Source organism: Globicephala melas, chromosome 17 (assembly GCF_963455315.2).
Source record: "Globicephala melas chromosome 17, mGloMel1.2, whole genome shotgun sequence".
In the NCBI taxonomy this organism is placed as follows: Eukaryota; Metazoa; Chordata; class Mammalia; order Artiodactyla; family Delphinidae; genus Globicephala; species Globicephala melas.
Genome location: NC_083330.1, coordinates 13,401,669 through 13,424,105, shown reverse-complemented (window position 1 = coordinate 13,424,105; position 22,437 = coordinate 13,401,669). Strand labels below are relative to the sequence as shown.

The 22,437-nt window shown below is 37.2% G+C and overlaps 1 protein-coding gene across 3 annotated transcripts in view; it reads right to left on the bottom strand.

Annotated features, from left to right (window-relative positions):
• Nucleotides 1-3,550: 3,550 nt before the first annotated feature.
• Nucleotides 3,551-22,437, bottom strand: part of PREX2 (phosphatidylinositol-3,4,5-trisphosphate dependent Rac exchange factor 2) — a 288,710-nt gene continuing 269,823 nt past the window's right edge. For all 3 annotated transcript variants that reach the window (XM_060287422.2, XM_030859603.3, XM_060287423.1), the window contains exons 39-40: nucleotides 15,281-15,348; nucleotides 3,551-9,187 (exon numbers count right to left, since the gene is read on the bottom strand). In XM_060287422.2, the coding sequence (XP_060143405.1) occupies nucleotides 9,142-9,187; nucleotides 15,281-15,348 (114 nt within the window). In that variant the 3' untranslated portion in view covers nucleotides 3,551-9,141. The remainder of the gene's footprint in view (nucleotides 9,188-15,280; nucleotides 15,349-22,437) is intronic.

Sequence of the window (22,437 nt, the reverse complement as noted above, 5' to 3'; positions counted from 1 at the left end):
CCGTTGCGGAGCACAGGCTCTGGACGCGCAGGCTCGGTGGCCATGGCTCACGGGCCCAGCCGCTCCGCGGCATGTGGGATCTTCCCGGACCAGGGCACGAACTCGTTTCCCCTGCATCGGCAGGCGGACTCTCAACCACTACACCACCAGGGATACCCTGTTTGTAGACTTTCTGATGACGGCCATCCTGACCAGAGTGAGGTGATACCACATTGTAGTTCTGATTTGCATTTCTCTAATAACTAGCGATGGGCAGTATCTTTTCATGTACCTCTTGGCCATCTGTATGTCATTGGAGTAATGTTTAGATCTTCTGCCCATTTTTTGACTGGGTTGTTTGGTTTTTTGATATTGAGGTGTATGAGCTGTCTGTACATTTTGGAAATTAATCCCTTGTAGGTCACATCATTTGCAAATACTTTCTCCCATTCTGTGGTTGTCTTTTCATTTTGTTTATGGTTTCCTTTGCTGTGCAAAAGCTTTTAAGTTTAACTAGGTCCCATTTGTTTATTTTTGTTTTTATTTCCATTACTCTAGGAGGCAGATCCAAAATATACTGCTGTGATATATGTCAAAGGCTGTTCTGCCAATGTTTTCCTCTAGGAGTTTTATAGGATCCAGTCTTACATTTAGGTCTTTAATCCATTTCGAGTTTATTTTTATTTTTTTTAACATCTTTATTGGGGTATAATTGCTTTACAATGGTGTGTTAGTTTCTGCTTTATAACAAAGTGAATCAGTTATACATATACATATGTTCCCATATCTCTTCCCTCTTGTGTCTCCCTCCCTCTCACCCTCCCTATCCCACCCCTCCAGGTGGTCACAAAGCACTGAGCCGATATCCCTGTGCCATGTGGCTGCTTCCCACTAGCTATCTACCTTACGTTTCGTAGTGTATATATGTCCATGCCTCTCTCTCGCCCTGTCACAGCTCACCCTTCCCCCTCCCCATATCCTCAAGTCCATTCTCCAGTAGGTCTGTGTCTTTATTCCTGTCTTACCCCTAGGTTCTTCATGATATTTTTTTCCCTTAAATTCCACATATAAGTGTTAGCATACGGTATTTGCCTTTCTCTTTCTGACTTACTTCATTCTGTATGACAGACTCTAGGTCTATCCACCTCATTACAAATAGCTCAATTTCGTTTCTTTTTATGGCTGAGTAATATTCCATTGTATATATGTGCCACATCTTCTTTATCCATTCATTCGAGTTTACTTTTGTATATGGTGTTAGAGAATGTTCTAATTTCATTCTTTTACATGTAGTTGTCCAATTTACCCAGCACCACTTACTGAAGAGGCTGTCTTTTCTCCATTGTATATTCTTGCCTCCTTTATCATAGATTAATCGATCATAGGTGTGTGGGTTTATTTCTGGGCTTTCTATCCTGTTCCATTGATCTATATTTCTGTTTTTGTGCCAGTACCATACTGTCTTGATTACTATAGCTTTGTAGTATAGTCTCAAGTTAGGGAGCCTGATTCCTCCAGCTCCATTTTTTTTTTTTCTCAAGATTGCTTTGGCTACTTGGGGTCTTTTGTGTTTCCAAACAAATTAAAAAATAGTTTGTTCTAGTTCTGTGAAAAAATGAGGCCACCATCACACTGATACCAAAACCAGTCAAAGATGCCATGAAAAAAGAAAATTAAAGGCCAATATTACTGATGAACATAGATGCAAAAATCAACAAAATACTAGCAAACCAAATCCAAGAATACAGTAAAAGGATCATACACCATGATCAAGTGGGATTTACCCCAGGGATATACAGATTTTTTGACATCCACAAATCAATCCGTGTGATACCCCACATTAACAAACTGAAGAATAAAAACCATATGATCATCTCAATAGATACAGAAAAAGCTTTTGATAAATTCAACATCCATTTATGACTAAAAGCTCTCCAGAAAGTGAGTATAGAGGGAACATACTGCAACATTTTTGAAGACCATATATGACAAACCCACAGCTAACATCATACTCAAGGGTGAAAAGCTGAAAGCATTCCCTCTAAGATCAGGAACAAGACAAGGATGCCCACTCTCCACTTTTAGTCAACATAGTTTTGGAAGTCCTAGCCACAGCAATCAGAGAAGAAAAAGAAATAAAAGGAATCCAAACTGGAAAAGAAAAAGTGAAACTATCACTCTTTGCAGATGACACAATACTATACATAGAAAATCCTAAAGACATTACCAGAAAACTACTAGAGATCATCAATGATTTCAGTAAAGTTGCAGGGTACAAAATTAATGCACATAAATCTGCTGCAGTTTTATACACTAACAACAAAAGATCAGAAAGAGAAATTAAGGAAACAATCCCATTTACCATTGCAACAAAAAGAATACTATACCAAGGAATAAACCTACCTAAGGAGGCAAAAGACCTTTACTCTGAAAACTGTTAAGACGCTGATGAAAGAAACTGAAGATGACACAAACAGATGGAAAGATATACCGTGTTCTTGGATTGGAATAATCAGTATTGTTAAAATGACTATACAATCCAAGGCAATCTATGGAATTCAATGCAATCCCTATCAAATTCCATTCACAAATCCTTTTTTGTTTTGATTTTTGGTATATAAAGAACTTTATAAAGCAATAATAAAAAGCAAAAAACTCAGTAAAAATGTGCAAGCATCTAAACAGACAGTTCCTAAAAATCATTATATTAATAGCCAAAAACACAGGATAAAAGCTCAACGTCATTAGTTACCACATTCACAAATCTTAATCCTCTATCCAAACTGATCTACTCACCAACTCACCAAAATATCTGGCACATTTGCATCTCGCCTGTATGCATGATGTTTTTGTTAAAAAGGTTGCATTCCCTTCTTCCATTGCTTAATCTTACACATGCTGAAAGCTGACCTAGCCATCTCTCATTATTTCTGTATTTTTTTGTCAGTCTTCCCCTTCTAGACAGTAAACTCCACATGTGCAATAGCTATATATATTTAATCCATATATGGATTAAATAGCCAGCTTAGCTCAGTACCTGATAAGTAATTCCTAGGTGTCCCATAAAGAGATGTTGGATTGAATCTATTGATAAATTCCTCGAATTTCTATAGTACCCATTTTTCATTGTCTTACCTCTCATTTTGTATTAGTGTGTACTGCCTTCTGTTGGTAGTTACAATTTTGGTTTGTGCACTGCGTTAATCATCAATATATACCAAGTTCTTTAACTGCAGAGTTTGGGAATTATATGCATTTATAATTGCATATATTATGCAACTAGGCTAGGAGCTTATCCATAACAGGTACTGAATAAACCCTGGTAGATTGGCTAGTTAATTCAGGGAACACACAGTCTCCTATCTTCCATGAAGCTTTCCTGCTCATAGTTAGCTTCTTTTTCTAACAGTCACTGTCTCTACAACTCACCTTGGGTCATATTTGTAGACTTGTTTCACATGTTTATCAAATTTCTTCTACTGAGCTTGTGAATTCTTAAAGGGTGAAAAGCTCTGTTTCATGGATATTTGTGTCTCCTAAACAGGTGAGAACATAATAGAAATTAGTTAAATTTAAATGGATAGAAACTGAGATGGTCATACTAGATTTCTCTTTATTATTTTTGACATGTATGATACAATGTCACTGTTCTAGTCTTTTTATGCCGACAAAAATAAATGATATAAAATACACAATACACTTGATCATTTTAACACACACAAAATACTGAGTGATTGAAACTATGTTACATGTATATTTTACAAAGGAAAAACAGACTACTATAATAATATATTTGGATGAAATTGTCATTACAGTTTGGGTGTTATACAATGTTAAATATGAATATATTCAAAAGAATCACTATTTATAGAACAAATTTGATATTTTAATGTTGAAAATAATGAATACTGGGTAAATGAATACTTATAAAAATATTTTTTAAACAAAAAGCTATGTTCTACTCATTTACTTGGCAGTTACAAAAATATATATTCATCTGAAACTCTAGTAAATTTGCTTGAGGCATTAGATACTCAAATTCAAATGTACTTTTTCTAGGGCATTTTACTTACTTAGCATTCTTGACTTCACACAGTATATATACATACATGGTATTAGAATAGGTTTGTGTTACAAATAATATCATTCCAAGTAAAAGACACAGAGGAGATTAACACAGCGGAGATACTGTTAAGATTTTTGAACCAAATACACGCAACACATAAATGAGGCCCACTGGCTGTGCCTTTTACAAAGTGAATTCTCAAACACGTTTGTTGAATGAACACATGAGTGGATAACATTTATTCTGTTGTTTGCACCCCAAATTAGCTATTCAAACTAGAACTATCATGTAAGAATTCAACAATTTTGTTCATAATTGGCTACTTCTTCTGACGGCAAAGCCAGGTCAATAGACTCCAGATGGAGCAGTAAACTAGTGCCAGTGATCAAAAGATGGCCTACCAGGTATGCTTACGGCATATTTAGACAGACATTCAACATATTGAACAACTATATAGTTCATACAAAATAAGACAGAAGAATCTAAGTAAGTTTTATAATGTATTACCGTAAAAACAAAACATTATAAATATATGTGTGTGTGTGTATATATATATATCTCTTAGTACACCTAGTAGACTTCAGACATCTCTTCTCAGTGAGAGAAGCAAGCTATCCTGAGTGAAGTAGGCCATGTGTCTGCATAGCACAGCTTGGCAATATGAACGCTGAGATCACTGTTAAAAGCAAAGCTTTTACGTAGTAAAAATTTTGAAAACAAAAGACTAACCATGATAACTATTATGGAATCACAGCACCTACAAAGGTTATGGCCACTGTATGTAAAAGGAACCAGCCTAAGCCCACTCCTGGCTCAGATGCCTGCTGGAACTTTACCCCACCTCATCTGCTTCATCAAGGGTGAAACTTTTCTGAGGCTCATCCCTAACCCTTCAAAAAAGTTGATAAAGTTCAGAATATTTTTCTTAATCGAGGTTCAGATCATTCTAAATCGTTTCCAAAGCTTTTGCTTTCATGTTTATGCAGGGCAACTGACAATTCATTTGGCAAACTGGTTAATGTTAATATATATACATGTTAATGAAATAACTACTACTCACTTTGGGAAAGTAATTGAGGTATAATTTTGTACGATAATTCACTTAAAAATGAAACATAGTTTTTGAAAATTCAGAAGCAATTTAGTCACATGATAAAGGTTAGTTTCATTATTACTAAATACAGCTAGTGAAGAAAATCTAAAAATGACCTTTAAAGTAAAATGTAAAAGATGACTTAAATTAAGATCATTTTAAATTTCAATCTTATGTTTTACTGAAAATATAGATGAATAAAAGTATGCCCTCTATTCTGCACTAAATCATGCTACACAGGAAAAGATCTACGTGAACTAACGAAAGAATACTTTGGTGTTCTAATTGCAAATTTATTATTTTCAAATACATAGAGTAACTAACTCAACTGAATGCTTCCAAGTCAATAAACATTAGTTTTGCTGTTAAAATGTGTCCAAAGGGTTGAAAGTAGTTTGGTTTCTTAAGTGAGTTAATATCCCCTAGGGATTTTTTTACCCATTCATTTTCTTGGCTTTTACAGTTAGTGCCAAGGTCAGTATCATTTCATTCTGAATTTAACTATCACAAAATTTAAATTAGTAGAGTCAGAACCAATATCAATATAATGTCATATGTATTATAGTATCATGAGAAATTAACCTACTTTTAAATTGAACATTGTTGCTGCAATAACAGTGGCCACTGAACACACAGTGAATCTAAGCCACTGGTAGAATATGATTTGAAAAGACAGAAAATAGTGTGAGACTTCCAAAATGGGGATATTAGTTCATAAAACAAAGCTTATACTCTAAATTCAAAATTACATATCCAATATAAGTAAAACTAGTACAAAAGTTCCTCCCTTCCTTCCTTCCTCCATGTTTCTTTCTCTCTTCCTTCCTTTCTTTTTCTTTCTCTTTCCCTCCTTCCTTCCTTCCTTTCTTCCCTCTTTCTTTCTTTCTTGTTAAATGTAATGAAAGTAGATGTAAAATTCTAGTCTCTTCAAATTACTCACACTTTCAATAATATATTAAATTTTGTAATACTTAATGAGAAAACTTTATAAGATATGATGGAATGTTTAAGATTTATTGACCATGAATGACTAGTTAACAAGTATTTATGAATCAGTCCCATATTAAGAACCAAAATTTCTAGGTGTGACCTTCCCTTTTAGGTGGAGAGAGGCAGATGTCCAAACTCAGAACTTCAAAGTCATCAGAACTTGGAATAACTGTTAGCAGGCTTTTGTAATGTTTAAAGGTACACTGCTTGCAGAGGAGTATGTGAGCATTGAGGTAAACCCATTCTAAAAACTCAAGGCCAGTCTATGGTCATACCACCCTGAACATACCCGATCTCATCTAAAAACTCAAGGCCAGTCTATGGTCATACCACCCTGAACATACCCGCTCTCATCTAAAAACTCAAGGGCAGTTAAATGTCCGACGTCACACAGAGGTACATCATGGTGCTGAAGAGTTGTCTTTATTAATTCACTCATTTGACATTTTTTACTGTTATCACTGTTTTGGAATCATAGTCAAATTTTATATAATGTACTATTCCAGACTTTCAAAGCATATCTAAAACTGTTATCTTCAATTATGAGGGATATATCATGTTTTTTCAGATTGCAACAGCATTGGGTTACCTCATAATGTGTATCCAGAATGGTAAAATGTCCAGGGAATCCTATGGTTTTCATATATTAAAGGCATTTTACACATTTCAATTCACTTTTTTCTCAGTATAAGATGTATAGTTTAATGGCCCACACCACACATAACTCCAACTTTACTAACAAATAATTGGCAATATTACATTTCCTATATGAATAAGGAAAAGCAGCACAATGTATTAAGAAGACAGACTTCCTGGGTTCAAATCCTGCTTCTACCACTTGTCAGCCATGTGATCTTGGGCAAGTCACTGGACTATTCTTTGCTTTACTTCCTCAACGGTAAAATGGGGGTGATGCAAAGAATATCACCTCAGATCACCATTAGGATTAATGAAGCAATAACAACAAAGTATGGGTGAAGCACCTGGAGGTATTGCTTGGCAGGTAGAAATTACTTAGGTTTTAGCTACAGTTTTTATTACAATCAAAAATCACAGTGACTGATGGTAATATAAGTCATCACTAACTTCTGAGATTTTAATAAGTGCCAAGCACTCTGATAAGATTGTACACTTACACCATGTTTAACCCTTAAAACAATATTAAGTAACCCTATTACATAGAGATTTGATCTTAAAATATGCTAATTTGTAAATACTACAATAGCAGATGGTTTTCCCCGATGAAACAGCAAAGTACGACTGAAATGTTTAAGTGATCTCTTCATGCCTCTACTAAGGAACACTACTTCTAGGGTAGTGATTAGAAAACAGTAATGACAACATGAAAAGTACTTGCTAGGTAATCAGTTTTACTCACTCATTAGCCCTGTGTTAAATGTCATCAAAATTTCAGTACAGGAAAATCACAATTTACTAATTTCATGGACCTTCAGGGTCACTTGCAATAGTATCAAGAATGTTAAACTCCTGAAAGTGAAGAATATGTTTCATGTAGATATTTATATTAAGGTCATATCTTCATTAAATTCAAAGTGTTCAACTTTTTCTCTGAAATCTCTGATGTTGGTTTATTTTTCATTATAGATGTGTACTTAGCATAAAAGTCTTAAGTGCTTCTGTGCTGAATAACATTTATTATTAATTTGACCAGTATATAAAGGCCTCATGTATAGGCAACACAGTATTTCTGTGATTCAATACACAACTGCTAGTGATGAAAGTTTTTTTAATAAGTGTTTGAAAACTATTATCAAATTTCATAAATTAAAATTTCATAATGGTTTGTATATACTTTAGTTATGAAAAGCATTTCACATAAGCAATTAATCTAAATCCACCTAAGTATCACAATCACAGTAAGGGCATAATTGTTTTGAAAATTACAGATTTAAAATCAATATTACTATATTCATTATGCTAAAAAAAATGTTATTTTATCAATGTAGAAAGGATAAACATTATGTAAACTTTAGCATGAAAATAGAATACACCTTGTACTTTCATAAATTATCAAGGTCTCTAACAGTCCTTTTAAAGTTCAACAAATAAAGCTTTATTTTCTCATCTTATATATATATTACCTTGATAGAAAAACATTCAGCATGGTGTATTCTTTTAGGAGTCTGACATCTCATATGAAAGCCTTTAATAAAATAAGAGCTTTAGGTATCTTTCAAATTTAAAGGTTGACTTTTTAAATAAGCTTATTTTTCCCTCCTTCACCCTAGTCTTCCTTCCAACCCTCCCCCATCCCTGCCTCTCCCCATCTCCTGGACACCTACGGCACAGCATCAGGACGCATCGCCCAAGGAAGCCACGCCCACTTCAGAGGCCAAGGACAGCATGGTTCCCTGGAACTGTCCACGAGCATAAAGGGTCCCTGAAAGCAGCTGGAAGAAGGTCTTGCTGGAGACCTCAATGAGCTCTCTTCTCCTCTACTGAGAAACACTCCCTTAGAAAGAGTAAAGGATGCTCTTCACCTTTCACCCGCAAGCTACTTTCTCAGATGCAAGTGGGAGACAGAAAACCTAAGACACCCAGTCTCTATTGTCCGTCACATTTCTGTGTGATGATCTGGAAAGCGTGACCACATTTCTTCAATAACAGACTTCTTCAAACGGAAATATCCAACATAACGTGCTCCATTTGGAGAAGAGGAAAGAAAACACAATAATTTTACTAAATGGGAAAGGAGGCACAATGGTTAACGTTTTATCTCTGATATTTTTTTATGTAATCTCCAGGGATGGATCGTTCACGTTAACACACATGAAAGATCGGTTTGTGAAGCTGAGTTGTCTGAATGGACTTCCATCCATTTCCAGCACAAATATCTAAGTGTAAGCTGAACATTAGTTATTTACACCATGATGAAAGACCAAGAGAAGAAAATCCATTTTTTTATGTTGAGTGGAGAACGTTTAGCCAGCACATCCTTTGTCTAGTCCAGTGTTCAGAAGCTTCTGCTTGCCTGGTCCCTTGGAGAGTCTCCTCATTCTTCTCCAGCTGGGGGAGGAGGCTCGCACAGCTTGTACAGCCTACAAAAGGCATGGGAAGGTGTGACAACAGCCCGGCATATTGACATTGCTTGACATGTTTTTATTTGTTTAACAAATACATTGACAATAATTTCTTGGTTTGGGAGTCAGTCACGATCATGTCACCAATTTCACTAAAAACTGCCTGTGCGTTAGCAAACTCCAAAATTCCGGTTCTGTTATTACAAAACACCAACGTCTCTTTGCACATCTAGATGCCTATTGATGCTGCCGTTTTTACACCAGCTGCTTCTGTTGCAGTGCTGCCAACCCAGGCTGCTCACCTTGCTGGTAGCAAAAGTGACTCTCCGAATTCTAGGAGATAATTACCATCATGTCTATCACGATTATCTTGTAGCAAGACAGCATCTACCTCTTACGGGTTACTGATTTTCTGACTTGTCTTAGAAATTTGCTTCCTTCTGTGCCATCCTGGGGGCGCTGGCAGCTGGTCATGGCTAGGCTGATGTGGCACAGTCATGAGGCCTGAATATCAAGGCACGATTAGCTGGTGTTTCCTAAGGAATACCTGTCCAGCTCTGCCCACACTGTCACTCATCTGCCAATAGAATCAGGTGGAGATTCAAGTGGACTAAGGAATCCATAGGAACTGGCAGAGATACTCCAAGATGCTCTCTCTTTGCATCGCAGGTCTAGTGTTTTGAAACCATACAGCATGAAGGCAAAGCTCAGGGGACTGAACTAGTAGGATTATACAAGTTCTAGTGGTCCACGTTTTTCTGAATGGTTGAATCCTAACTCCAGAACTCAAATAAAGGGGGATATAACCACTGCAACGGTAATACCCAGGGCACACCCACTATTAAGGCAGAACCTGAGAGAATACAAGCTGATCTAAGGTGGCTGGTTGTAAGCCTGTAGTCCTCAGAAATGCCCACGGCCACGCTGGTCCTACTTCAGAGCTTTGTCTGATGATCTAAAAATTTAAGGTGCAGATTTCAACTTTGCTCCATTTTAAAAGCACTCCAAACCCAGGACTTGCTGCGGTGACTCACTCTTTTACAGATGAAATTGAACACACTTTAAATGAGTTGTTGACAAATGTATCAAATTATAAATTTCCTCTCCCTTCAACATTTAATCCCATGGTCATTCGAAATCAAAGGGGAGAGAATGAAAAGGATTTAATATCGAGTTAGAAACCTTGTTAACAAAATGAACTTTCCTACTCTGGAAACACAGAGAAGTTACCGCCTTTGGAGTCTGGAAGGTGGTTAATACTGTACATGTCATCTCCATGGAAGAAAATGAACGCTGAAATGAGGACATCTCACATCAGAAAACTTATTTCATCCTTCCCGGAGAAAAGAATACATTAAACTGAGCTGATATTCTTAAAAGCTGCTCTTGCAGCTGAAGGATATGGTGTTGCTTCAAATTGCGTTCCCAGTGCTGGAATAATAGAATGATGGGAAAGTTCTTTTCCTCTTTTATTTCTATCATTTTATTTCCCTGAAAGTGCTGCTTAATGAGTGAAAAGGCACAGTGGACTTACGTAGAACAGGAACAGTCAGCTGGGTGGCAAATGTCCTATGCCTTGAGATCTGGGCTAAGACGTCACTTTCCATTACCTTGCACTGCATGTTTTCACACAGCGTAACTAATGCCACTGGGTAGAGCAGTCTTTGCAATATCTGTCTCGCAAATTGGAGAAAAGGCTACGCCCTGTGATCACCTAATAAAGTAATAGCTCTGGGTACCGCAGAGCTGGGCAGATGCAGCTTTTGGGGAGGCTTCTTGGAAGTAACTCAGGGTTATCTGAGTTCAGACACATCTGTCACGGAAATGGTGGGGCTTCGGGAATTGAGCACAGGCAGATGAAGTTTGTAAGTCAAATGTGATAGGTACGAGTTGGACTTTTGCTCTCTGCTGAGGCATCTGCTTTTTGTCAGCTAAAGAGTTAGGTCACGGGAGTACTTTGCCCAGCATTTTGGAGTCCCTGCCGTATTCACATCCCACTCGTGCACATCGGGCCCTGCACAAAAAACGTTTGTTTCTGGGTCCACTTTCTCCTTTTCCTTTTGGGCTCAGGCAGCCATCCTGGAGCTGGTATTTCGAGCCCAAATTTAAGTCTGCAGAGAACAGAACTTTCCAACTTCAGTCTATAGATCATGCCCTTCATCTTTCTACATGGCACAAATAAAACCCGTGTTAAAGGAGACCACAAAGTGAATGCCTCTATTCAAGGCTAAATTATCAATAACACTCTGACCCAAGGCAATTCTCCCAATTTAACAGAAGGCAAAAACTGTCTCAGAGAAGATAAATAACCTGACTAAATAAGGTCACCTGGCAGGAACGGGACCCCAAATCATTTTTTTCACTTGTAACCACTACAATATGCTGTCTCCCAAGTATGTAAATAAAGGAAATCAAATTTTCATTACACAAGTAGTTTCCTAAGTGCGTAATGCAATAGAAAATAAGACCAGTGCACCGTTACATCTGGAATGTCATATTTGGTTCTTGGTGAAGATATGTTTATTGTTCTGGCCAGTCAATATATGCTAGTTACAAGGAGGAGGAACCTCATTTGTATCAAAAACATCTCCACATGGATGCCCAGCTGCACTTTACTGCCATCCCACCAAGTCAAGCTCATCATCTTTCCCACGCACGCTCTTTCTCCTCCATCTACTATCTCAGTGACTAGAACCTTTCACCATTGTCATCCAAGCCAGAGATTTGGTGGTCCTCCTAGAGTCTTCCTTTTCACTAGCCTCCTACATCCAATTAGTGTCCAAAGCATCTGCTGCCTTCAGTCTTAGTTGTCCCCAAATGGCTCCTCCTAATGTTGCCAGACATAAATTCTAAAATCCAAATCTTCCAGAAAGATTGTTTATTAATGGCTCCTTATTGTCTTCAAGTTAAAATCAAGACTCTTCAATATCTTGCACAAGTCCCTTCCTGATCCAGCCCCTGCCTATGTCTCCAGCCTCACCCTGCATCATTCTTAAATCACATTCAACCGTCAGTCATAGAGATCTAGGTGTAGTTCTCAGAACGGGACGTGTTCTCTAGGCATTGGTGTCACTGCATCAGCTGAGGAAGACATTGATTACCATGCTGACTGGGGAAGGAATACTCTGCAACCTCTCCCCTCCATCCTTAGGCTGAGTTATGTGCCCCTTCTCTGTGTTCCCATGGCAATCTGTGCCATTCCTGTGATGGTTCTTTTTTTTAAATTGAAGTACAGTTGCTTTACAGTACTGTGTTAGTTTAAGGTGTAGAGCACAGTGATTCAGTATTTTTGTGGATTTATTCCATTATAGGTTATTACAAGATTACAAGATAGGTTATTACAAGTTCCCTGTGCTATACAATAAATCCTTGTTGTTTATCTATTTTATATATAGTATTTGTATCTATTATCCTGTATGTCTAATTTGTCCCTCCCTCTTCCCTCTCCTCTTTGGTAGCCACAAGTTTGTTTTCTATGTCTGCGAGTCTCATTCTGTTTTATATACATATTCATTTGTATTATTTTTTAAATTCCACATATAAGTGATATCACATAGTCTTTGTCTTTCTCTGTATGACTAATTTCACTCAGCATAATATTCTCTAGGTCCACCCACATGGTTGCAAATGGCAGAATTTCATTCTTTTTTATGGCTGAGTAATATTCCAGTGTGTGTGTGTGTGTGTGTGTGTGTGTGTGTGTGTGTGTATGTATACACACACACACACATATACCACATCTTCTTAAGTCAGTTTGTCTGTTGATGGGCATGGGTTGATTCCATGTCTTGCTATTGTAAACACTGCTGCTATGAACATTGGGGTGCATATATCTTTTCGAATTAGTGTTTTCGTTTTTTCCAGATACATGCCCAGCAGTGAAATTGCTGGATCATATGGTAGTTCAACTTCAGTTTTTTAAGGAACCTCCATACTGTTTTTCATAGTGGCTGCACTGTCATGGTTCTTATCACACACACACACTGTATACTAGTTTCATTTTATTCAGTTGTTGCTCTGTGACACCTCACTGACTGGTAGAGGGGATTATGTCTTTATCCTTAGCCTTTATCAAAGTGCCTGATATCTACAAACACACAGCAGAAATTCAATATATGTTTGCTGAGTGAATTTTTTAAAAATGAAAGGCAGTGAATGGAGAAAGGAAAACTATAATAGAGATTCGTTGGGGATATGAGTCAAATACTGTCAGTCAGAGACAGCAAACTTTATCTCCATGAAGATGTTTCCAGAAACATTACCCGAGTCTTGCCTTGGAGGGCCTGGCCTTGAGAGACAGATGTGTTCTTCACTTTGCTCTCTTTGGGACACGAGTCCTGGTTGCCAGATGGGAGGGATAGATGCTCTGTGGTTCTTAGCATCCTCTCTGCACCCTCACAGAGTGTTTCTCACTTTCTCCCTCTTCTTGTGGCTGTGTTTCACTCATCCCTCTTTAACTGAAAGTTCCTTGAGGGCCGGAACGATTTCTGTCTCATGCTTACATTCTCCATGGGGCATAGCAGAATGCTTTTCATTTCTTAGGTCCTCTAGAAATGTTTGTAGAATGAATGAAGGCATAACTAAAATTGAAAAATTACTCTAGATTTCTCTCTCAGGGCTGTTACCCCCTTGTAAAATATGGCAACTTTAGAACTGGCAGGTTTTATTGTGTTTCAAGTGTTTGAAACGCAACCCAATAAAAAACAAAGTGAGCTCATCAGTTTCTTTTCTCACGTTGAGCTTGCACATTGGTTTATTGATCAGGATGCTTACGTCTCATCCCCACTGTTTATTAGTGTTTATAAGCTCCAGCTAAGAAGACCTCGCTGAGCCATTATATTGTTTTCTTATTGGAATTTTAAAGCTTCACTGGGTTTATTACCCAAATATACCATGACTGCTAAGGTGCTGGAGAGAGATTGCCTATGTGAAATGATTCTTAGCAACAGAAAGTCTTAGATTCTAATCTCATCAACTATGAAAGATAACATTAGCAAGACTTGAGGATTAAAGAGAGTTAGGAGCCGGCACTGAAAATCAATGCGATTAGAATATGAGCACTCCATCTACTTTCAGGGGGAAAATGTTTTCCCTTTTGCAAGTACTTTCACGGCCCACATAGTTTTTCAGAATGAAATAGAACTTCATAAGTGCTGCAGTCATCTCACTCTGGTAGTTGCTTTGTAAATAGAAACAAAGAGTGTCTCATCTGTGACAGTGCTTGGAGGGGGCTACTTTTTGTTAAAATGCAAATGTAGAAAAACAACCAAATGTAAAAGAAATTATTTAACTTTGCCCTACTTCAAGATAGACGGCTGCCTACACTAATGTCACCAGGGAAGTCAAATCTTTGACGGCTGTTCCCATGTTTATTTATTTTAAAGGTGGATTACAGTCCTTTCTTATGATGATACATGCACTGTGAACATCTGGTAGAATAACGAACCAAAAGCTCTTGCATTCATTCATTCATGCATTCTTGAAATCAGTTCAAATATTCTATGTTGGCACAAAAAGAATATTCCCTGCCTCTAAAGCATTCTTATTCAGGTTAGGCAGAGAGACATGGAATGATACCCTGCAACACATCAAGGCTATAATGGATCAGTATACAAGATGCTAAGGGAACACAGAGAGGAAGAAAACTCAACCAAAGCTTCAAGGAGAAAATGGTCCCTAAGTTGGGTTTTGCGCTTATGTAGCAGTTTTTCATACAGACACAGATGGGACAGGTGATCATGCCAGAGGGAACAGCACATGCGATCAGAGAAGTATAAATGGCAATGGCATCTTGGTGGTTGGGCACAGTTGGAATACAGATTTCAGTAGTGCTTGTGTGGAGTTTTGTTTTTGAATTCAGGAAGGAACTTGAAAAATAGAATCATGTTGATAATGTTACCTCTAAGTTTGCTTCACCTAAAATTTCATTTAATCTGAGAGCATTTAAGCCTAATCACGTTTTGCCACCGAATGCTTACAAGGCTGACTTCCATGAGTATATTCAGTACTACACTGGGTGTATCCTGGGGTCGTTGCATTAGCTGTAAGTGACGCTGTCTGGGAAATGGTGGCAAGTCCTCTGGGAAAGAGTAGACATGGGGAATCACTCACCTCGGAGCAGACTGTGGGGTCCGGTCCCTGACTCCCAAATTCTTTGCTGTGTTCTGAACCCTTGCTCCCTGAAAGAAGTAAGGACAGTCACTTTTAGCTCTACATTGTGTTAGCAACCATTTAACATGCCATTAACATGTGAGTGTAGAGTACTGACTGCAACAATATATTCATATTTAACATCAAGAGAGACTGGATGAGGAGAAAGAAATCATCATCTGAGCATTTTCAGAATTAATGCTTTTAAGAATCAAAATACACTGATGTATTGTTTCAAAGGATTGATACTTATTTCAAAAGCCATCTAAATCATTTCAAAGTAAGGTAAAACGACAGCTTCCTGTTTACTATCTCATCTATGTCTTTATTAAATATTTAAGCAATTAACATTTAAGACACTGAAACCAGGAAAGGAGCAGACTAGAAATACCTGCTCTGTGTCCCCACTTTCCTGGAACAGAAATCACAGTTCTATCATATGCATACAGCCTGTTTTGTCCTTAGCTGAATATTCAGCTATTTTAAACTTCATAGTATTTATCAAGAAAATCTTTCCTTAAACAGTTTAAAGCAATTTCTGGATGAGGCATATGCATGTGGATCTCTGAAATGTAAGAATTCTGCCTCAAAGTTTATAGTACAAAGATAAAATGCTTTAGCAATGAAAAAGTCTTTGCAAATCTGTCAAGTTCATAAATATTCATTGTTCAGTTCCTAAGGGGAATGAGTTACTACATAGAAGCAAACACCCGGGTTTGGGGCTGAGTATAAATGGAGGAGAGTGGTTTAAAAAACCCAAAACCCTCTCCCTGCTACTAAATGCTGATGGATGGGAAGGGAAGAAAGAAAAGGAGAAAAGAAAGAAAGAAAAAGAAAAGAGTATATTCTCTCAAGATGGACCAAATAAAGGAAAGCAAATAGGGAAAAGGGGGTGTGTATGGCAAAAAAACAGATGGGAAGAAATTTAGGAACTGCAATTATGAAGTTAAAAAACCCTCTTTATTTTGAAGTAATTTTAGACTTAGAGAAAAGTTTACAAGCAGAACAGAGAGGTCACATACTTTACCCACCAGGTAAACTCCCTCTAATTTTAACCCTTCACTTAATCACAGTATGATGATCAAAACCAGGAAATGCTATTAGCTAAGCTGCATGTCTTATTCACATTTCCTCATTTCCCTCCACTAATGTCCTCCTTTTCTATCCCAGAATCCAATCCAGGATCCCACACTGCATTTTGTCTTTGTATCTTCATGGTCTCCTCCAATCTGGGACAATTCCTCAGGCTTCCTTGGTCTTTCATGACCTTAATACTGGGCATGAGTACTGGTCATTGTTTTGCAGAATGTCTCTCATTTTGGGTTTGCCAGATGTCTCCTTATGATTAGATAGAAGATCTGTATTTTGGGCAAGAAAATCACAGAAGTGATGCTGTATCTTCTTAGTGCATCATATCACTGAGGCGGATCATCATCATATCATATAATGTCCAGATGTCTTGTCACCAGTGACATTAGCTCTCATCACTTGGGTAAGGTTGTGTCCACCAGATTTTTCCACTGTAAATCACCAGCTTTCTTTTTGTACTTAATAAATCTGTTGTGAGAGAAACTGTGAGACTATGCCCACATCCTGCTTCTCTTCAAACTTGTGCTCACTGATTTTAGCCTCTATTGGTGCCTCTTGCCCGCATCAATACCACTGTAGTGTTTGTGAACTGGAATGCTTCTGTAAAGAAGAGTTATCCCTTCTCCCCAAACTATTTATGTATTCAAGTATTTATTTAAATCAGTATGGATTCATGGCTATTTATTTTATCCTATGATTATAATCCAACATTTTTATTATTAGTAACATTTTGTTCAAATTGCTCCAGTTTTGGACGCCGGGAGCTCCTTCAGTTTGCTTCTCGTGTCCTGTTCATAGAACCACCATCATTTTTGAGTACCTGTTTATTTTCTGGAACCTCAAGATGCTCCAGGCTTATCTTTCCTGTCTCAGCTGGGAATTAACCTCTTCACCAAGAATCCCTGGCTCTTTTTTTTTTTTTTAATAGATCTTTATTGGAGAATAATTGCTTCACAGTATGGTGTTGGTTTCTGTTGCACACCAAAGTGAAACAGCTGTATGCATACATATGTCTCCATGTGCCCTCCCTCTTGAGCCTCCCTCCCACCCTCCCTATCCCACCCCTCTAGGTCATCGCAAAGCACCGAGCTGCTCTCCCTGTGCTATGCGGCTGCTTCCCACTAGCTATCTATTTTACATTCGGTAGTGTATATATGTCGATGCTACTCTCACTTTGCCGCAGCTTGTCCCTCCCACCTCGTGTCCTCAAGTTCATTCTCTATGTCTACATCTTTATTCCTGCCCTGCAACTAGGTTCATCAGTACCATTTTTTTTCTTTAGATTCCATATATATACGTTAGCAAATGGTATTTGTTTTTCTTTTTCTGACTTACTTCACTCTGTATGAAAGGCTCTAGAGCCATCCACATCACTACAAATAACTCAATCTCATTTCTTTTTATGGCTGAGTAATGTTCCTTTGTATGTATGTGCCACATCTTCTTTATCCATTCATCTGTCGATGGACACTTAGGTTGCTTCCGTGTCCTGGCTATTGTAAATAGTGCTACAATGAACACTGTGGTACATGTCTCTTTTTGAATTATGGTTTTCTCACGGTATATGCCCAGTAGTGGGATTGCTGAGTCATATGGTAGTTCTATTTTTAGTTTTTTAAGGAACCTCCATACTGTTTTCCATAGTGGTTGTATCAATTTACATTCCCACCAACAGTGCAAGAGGGTTCCCTTTTCACCACACCCTTTCCAGCATTTATTATTTTTAGATTTTTTCATAATGGCCATTCTGACCAGTGTGAGGTGATACCTCATCGTAGTTTTGATTTGCATTTCTCTAATGATTAGTGATGTTGAGCATCTTTTCATGTGCCTCTTGGCCAACTGTATGTCTTCCTTGGTGAAATGTCTATTTAGGTCTTTTGCCCATTTTTTAATTGGATTTTTTGTTTTTTTGATATTGAGCTCCATGAGCTGCCTGTATATTTTGGAGATTAATCCTTTGTCTGTTGTTTCATTTGCATATATTTTCTCCCATTCTGATGGTTGTCTTTTTGTCCTGTTTATGGTTTCCTTTGCTGTGTAAAAGCTTTTAAGTTTAAATAAGTCCCACTTGTTTACTTTTGCTTTTATTTCCGTTACTCTAGGAGGTGGGTCAAAAAAGATCTTGCTGTGGTTTATGTAAAAGAGTGTTTTTCCTATGTTTTCCTCTAAGAGTTGTATAGTGTCTGACCTTACATTTAGGTCTTTAATCCATTTGGAGTTTACTTTTTGGATGGTGTTAGGTAGTGTTCTAATTTCATTCTTTTATATGTAGTTGTCCAGTTTTCCCAGCACCACTTACTGAAGAGACTGTCTTTTCTCCATTGTATGTTCTTGCCTCCTTTGTCATAAATTAGGTACCCACATGTGCATGGGTTTATCTCTGGGCATTCTATCCTGTTCCATAGATCTATTTTTCTGTTTTTTGTGCCAACCATACTGTCTTGATTACTGTAGCTTTGTGGTATAGTTTGAAGTTGGGGAGCCTGATTTCTCCAACTCCATTTTTCTTTCTCAAGATTGCTTTGGCTATTTGGGGTCTTTTGTGTTTCCATATGAATTGTAAAATTTTTTGTTCTAATTCTGTGAAGAATGCATTGGTAGTTTGATAGGGATTGCACTGAATCCATAGATCGCTTTGGGTAGTAGAGTCATTTTCACAATATTGATTCTTCCAATCCAAGAACATGGTATATTTCTCCATCTGTTTATGTCATCTTTCATCAGTGTTTTATAGTTTTCTAAGTACAAGTATTTTGCCTCCTTAGGCAGGTTTATTCCTAGGTATTTTATTCTTTTTGCTGCAATCGTAAATAGGAGTGTTTCCTTAATTTCTCTTTCTGATTTTTCGTTGTTGGTATATAGGAATGCCAGAGACTTCTGTGCATTAATTTTGTATCCTGTAACCTTACCAAATTCATTGATTAGTTCTAGTAGTTTTCTGGTGGTATGTTTAGGATTTTCTGTGTATCGTATCATGTCATCTGCAAACAGTGACAGCTTTACTTCTTTTCCAATTTATATTCCTTTTATTTCTTTTTCTTCTCTGATTGCCGTGGCTAGGACTTCCAAATTTATGTTGAATAAGAGTGCTGAGAGTGGACATCCTTGTCTTGTTCCTGACCTTAGTGGAAATGCTTTCAGTTTTTCACCATTGAGTATAATGCTTGCTGTGGGTTTGTCATATGTGGCCTTTATTATGTTGAGGTAGGTTCCCTCTATGCCCATTTTCTGAAGAATTTTTATTATAAATGGGTGAGAATTTTGTCAAAAGCGTTTTCTGCATCTACTGAGATGATCATATGATTTTTATTCCTTAATTTGTTAATATGGTGTATCACATTGATTGATTTGCATATATTGAAGAATCCTTGCATCCCTGGGATAAATCCCACTTGATCATGGTGTATGATCCTTTTAATGTGCTATTGGATTCTGTTTACTAGTATTTTGTTCAGGATTTTTGCAACTATGTTCATCAGTGATATTGGTCTATAGCTTTCTCTTTTTTGTGATATCTTTTTCTGGTTTTGGTATCAAGGTGATTCTGGCTTCGTAGAATGAATTTGGGAGTGTTTCTCCCTCTGCAATTTTTTGGAAGAGTTTGAGAAGGATCAGTGTTAGCTCTTCTCTAAATGTTTGATAGAATTCGCCTGTGAAGCCATCTGGTCCTGGACTTTTGTTTGTTGGAAGATTTTAAATTACAGTTTCAATTTCAGTGCTTGTGATAGGTCTGTTTATATTTTCTAATTCTTCCTGGTTCAGTCTTGGAAAATTGTACCTTTCCAAGAATTTGTCCATTTCTTCATGCTTGTCCATTTTACTGGCATAGAGTTGTTTGTAGTAGTCTCTTATAATCTTTTGTATTTCTGTGGTGTCAGTTGTGATTTCTCCTTTCTCATTTCTAATTTTATTGATTTGTGTCCTCTCCCTTTTTTTCTTGGTGAGTCTGGTTAAGGGTTTATCAATTTTGTTTATCTTCTCAGAGAACCTCCTTTTAGTTTTATTGATCTTTGCTATTGTTTTCTTCATTTGTATTTCATTTATTTCTGATCTTTATGATTTCTTTCCTCCTACAGACTTTGGGTTTTCCTTGTTCTTCTTTCTCTAGTTGTTTTAAGTGTAGGGTTAGATTGTTTATTTGAGATTTTTCTTGTTTCTTGAGGTGGGATTGAATTGCTATAAACTTCCCTCTTAGAACTGCTTCTGCTGTGTCCCACAGGTTTCGGGTCATCGTGTTTTCATTGTTATTTGTTTCTATGTATTTTTAAATTTCTTCTTTGATTTCTTCAGTGATCTCTTGATTATTTAGTAGCACACTGTTTAGCCTCCATGTATTTTTGTTTTTTTACAGTTTTTTCCTGTAATTGATTTCCAATCTCATAGTGTTGTGGTCAGAAAAGATGCTTGATACGATTTCAATTTTCTTAAATTTTCTGAGGCTTGATTTGTGACCCAAGATGTGATCTATCCTGGAGAATGTTCCATGTGCAGTTGAAAAGAAAGTGTATTCTGCCACTTTTGGGTGGAATGTTCTGTAAATATCAATTAAATCTATCTGGTCTTTTGTGTCCTTTAAAGCTTGTGTTTCCTTATTTATTTTCATTTTGGATGATCTGTCTTTTGGTGTAAGTGGGGTGTTAAAGTCCCCTACTATTATTGTGTTACTGTCAATTTCTCCTTTTATGGTTGTTAGCATTTGTCTTATGTACTGAGGTGCTCCTATGTTGGGTGCGTAAACATTTATAATTGTTATATCTGCTTCTTGGATTGATCCTTCGATCATTATGTAGTGTCCCTCCTTATCTCTTGTATCAGTCTTTATTTTAAAGTCTATTTTATCTGATATGAGTATTGCTACTCCAGCTTTCTTTTGATTTCCATTTTCATGCAATATCTTTTTCCATCTCTTCACTTTCAGTCTGGATGTGTCCCTAGGTCTGAACTGGGTCTCTTTTAGACAGCATATACATGGGTCTTCTTTTTGTATCCATTCAGCCAGTCTGTGTCTTTTTGTTGGGGCATTTAATCCATTTACATTCAAGGTTATTACCAATATGCATGTTCCTATTACCATCTTCTTAATTGTTTTGGGTTTGTTTTTGTGGGTCTTTTTCTTCTGTTGTGTTTCCCCCTCAGAGAACTTTCTTTAGCATTTGTTGTAAAGCTGGTTTGGTGGTGCTGAATTCTCTTAGCTTTTGCTTGCCCTAAAAGCTTTTGATTTCTCCATCAAATCTGAATGAGATCCTTGGTGGGTAGAGTAATCATGGTTGTAGCTTCTTTCATCACTTTAAGTATATCCTGCCACTCCCTTCTGGCCTGCAGAGTTTCTGCTGAAAACTCAGCTGATAACTTTATGGGCATTCCTTTGTATGTTATTTTTTGTTTTTCCCTTGCTGCTTTTAATATTTTTTCTTTGAATTTAATTTTTTGTTAGTTTGATTAATATGTATCTTGGTGTGTTTTTCCTAGGGTTTATCTTGTATGGGACTCTCTGTGCTTCCTGGACTTGGGTGACTATTTCCTTTCCCATGGTAGGGATGTTTTCGGCTATAATCTCTTCAAATATTTTCTCAGACCCTTTCTTTTTCTCTTCTTCTTCTGGGACCCCTATAATTCAAATGTTGGTGCATTTAGTGTAGTCCCAGAGGTCTCTGAGATTGTCTTCAATTCTTTTCTTTTTTTTTTCTTTATTTTGCTCCTTGGCAGTTATTTCCACCATTGTGTCTTCCAGCTCACTTATTCGTTCTTCTGCCTCAGTTATTCTGTTATTGATTCCTTCCAGTGTATTTTTCATTTCAATTATTGTGTTGTTCATCTCTGTTTGTTTATTCTTTAGTTCTTCTAGATCTTTGTTAAACATTTCTTGTATTTTCTCAATGTGTGTCTCCATTCTATTTCTGAGATTCTGGATTATCTTTACTGTCATTACTCTGAATTCTTTTTCAGGTAGATTGCCTAGTTCCTCTTCATTTATTTGGTCTTGTAGGTTTTTACCTTGCTCCTTCATCTGTGACATATCTTTTTGC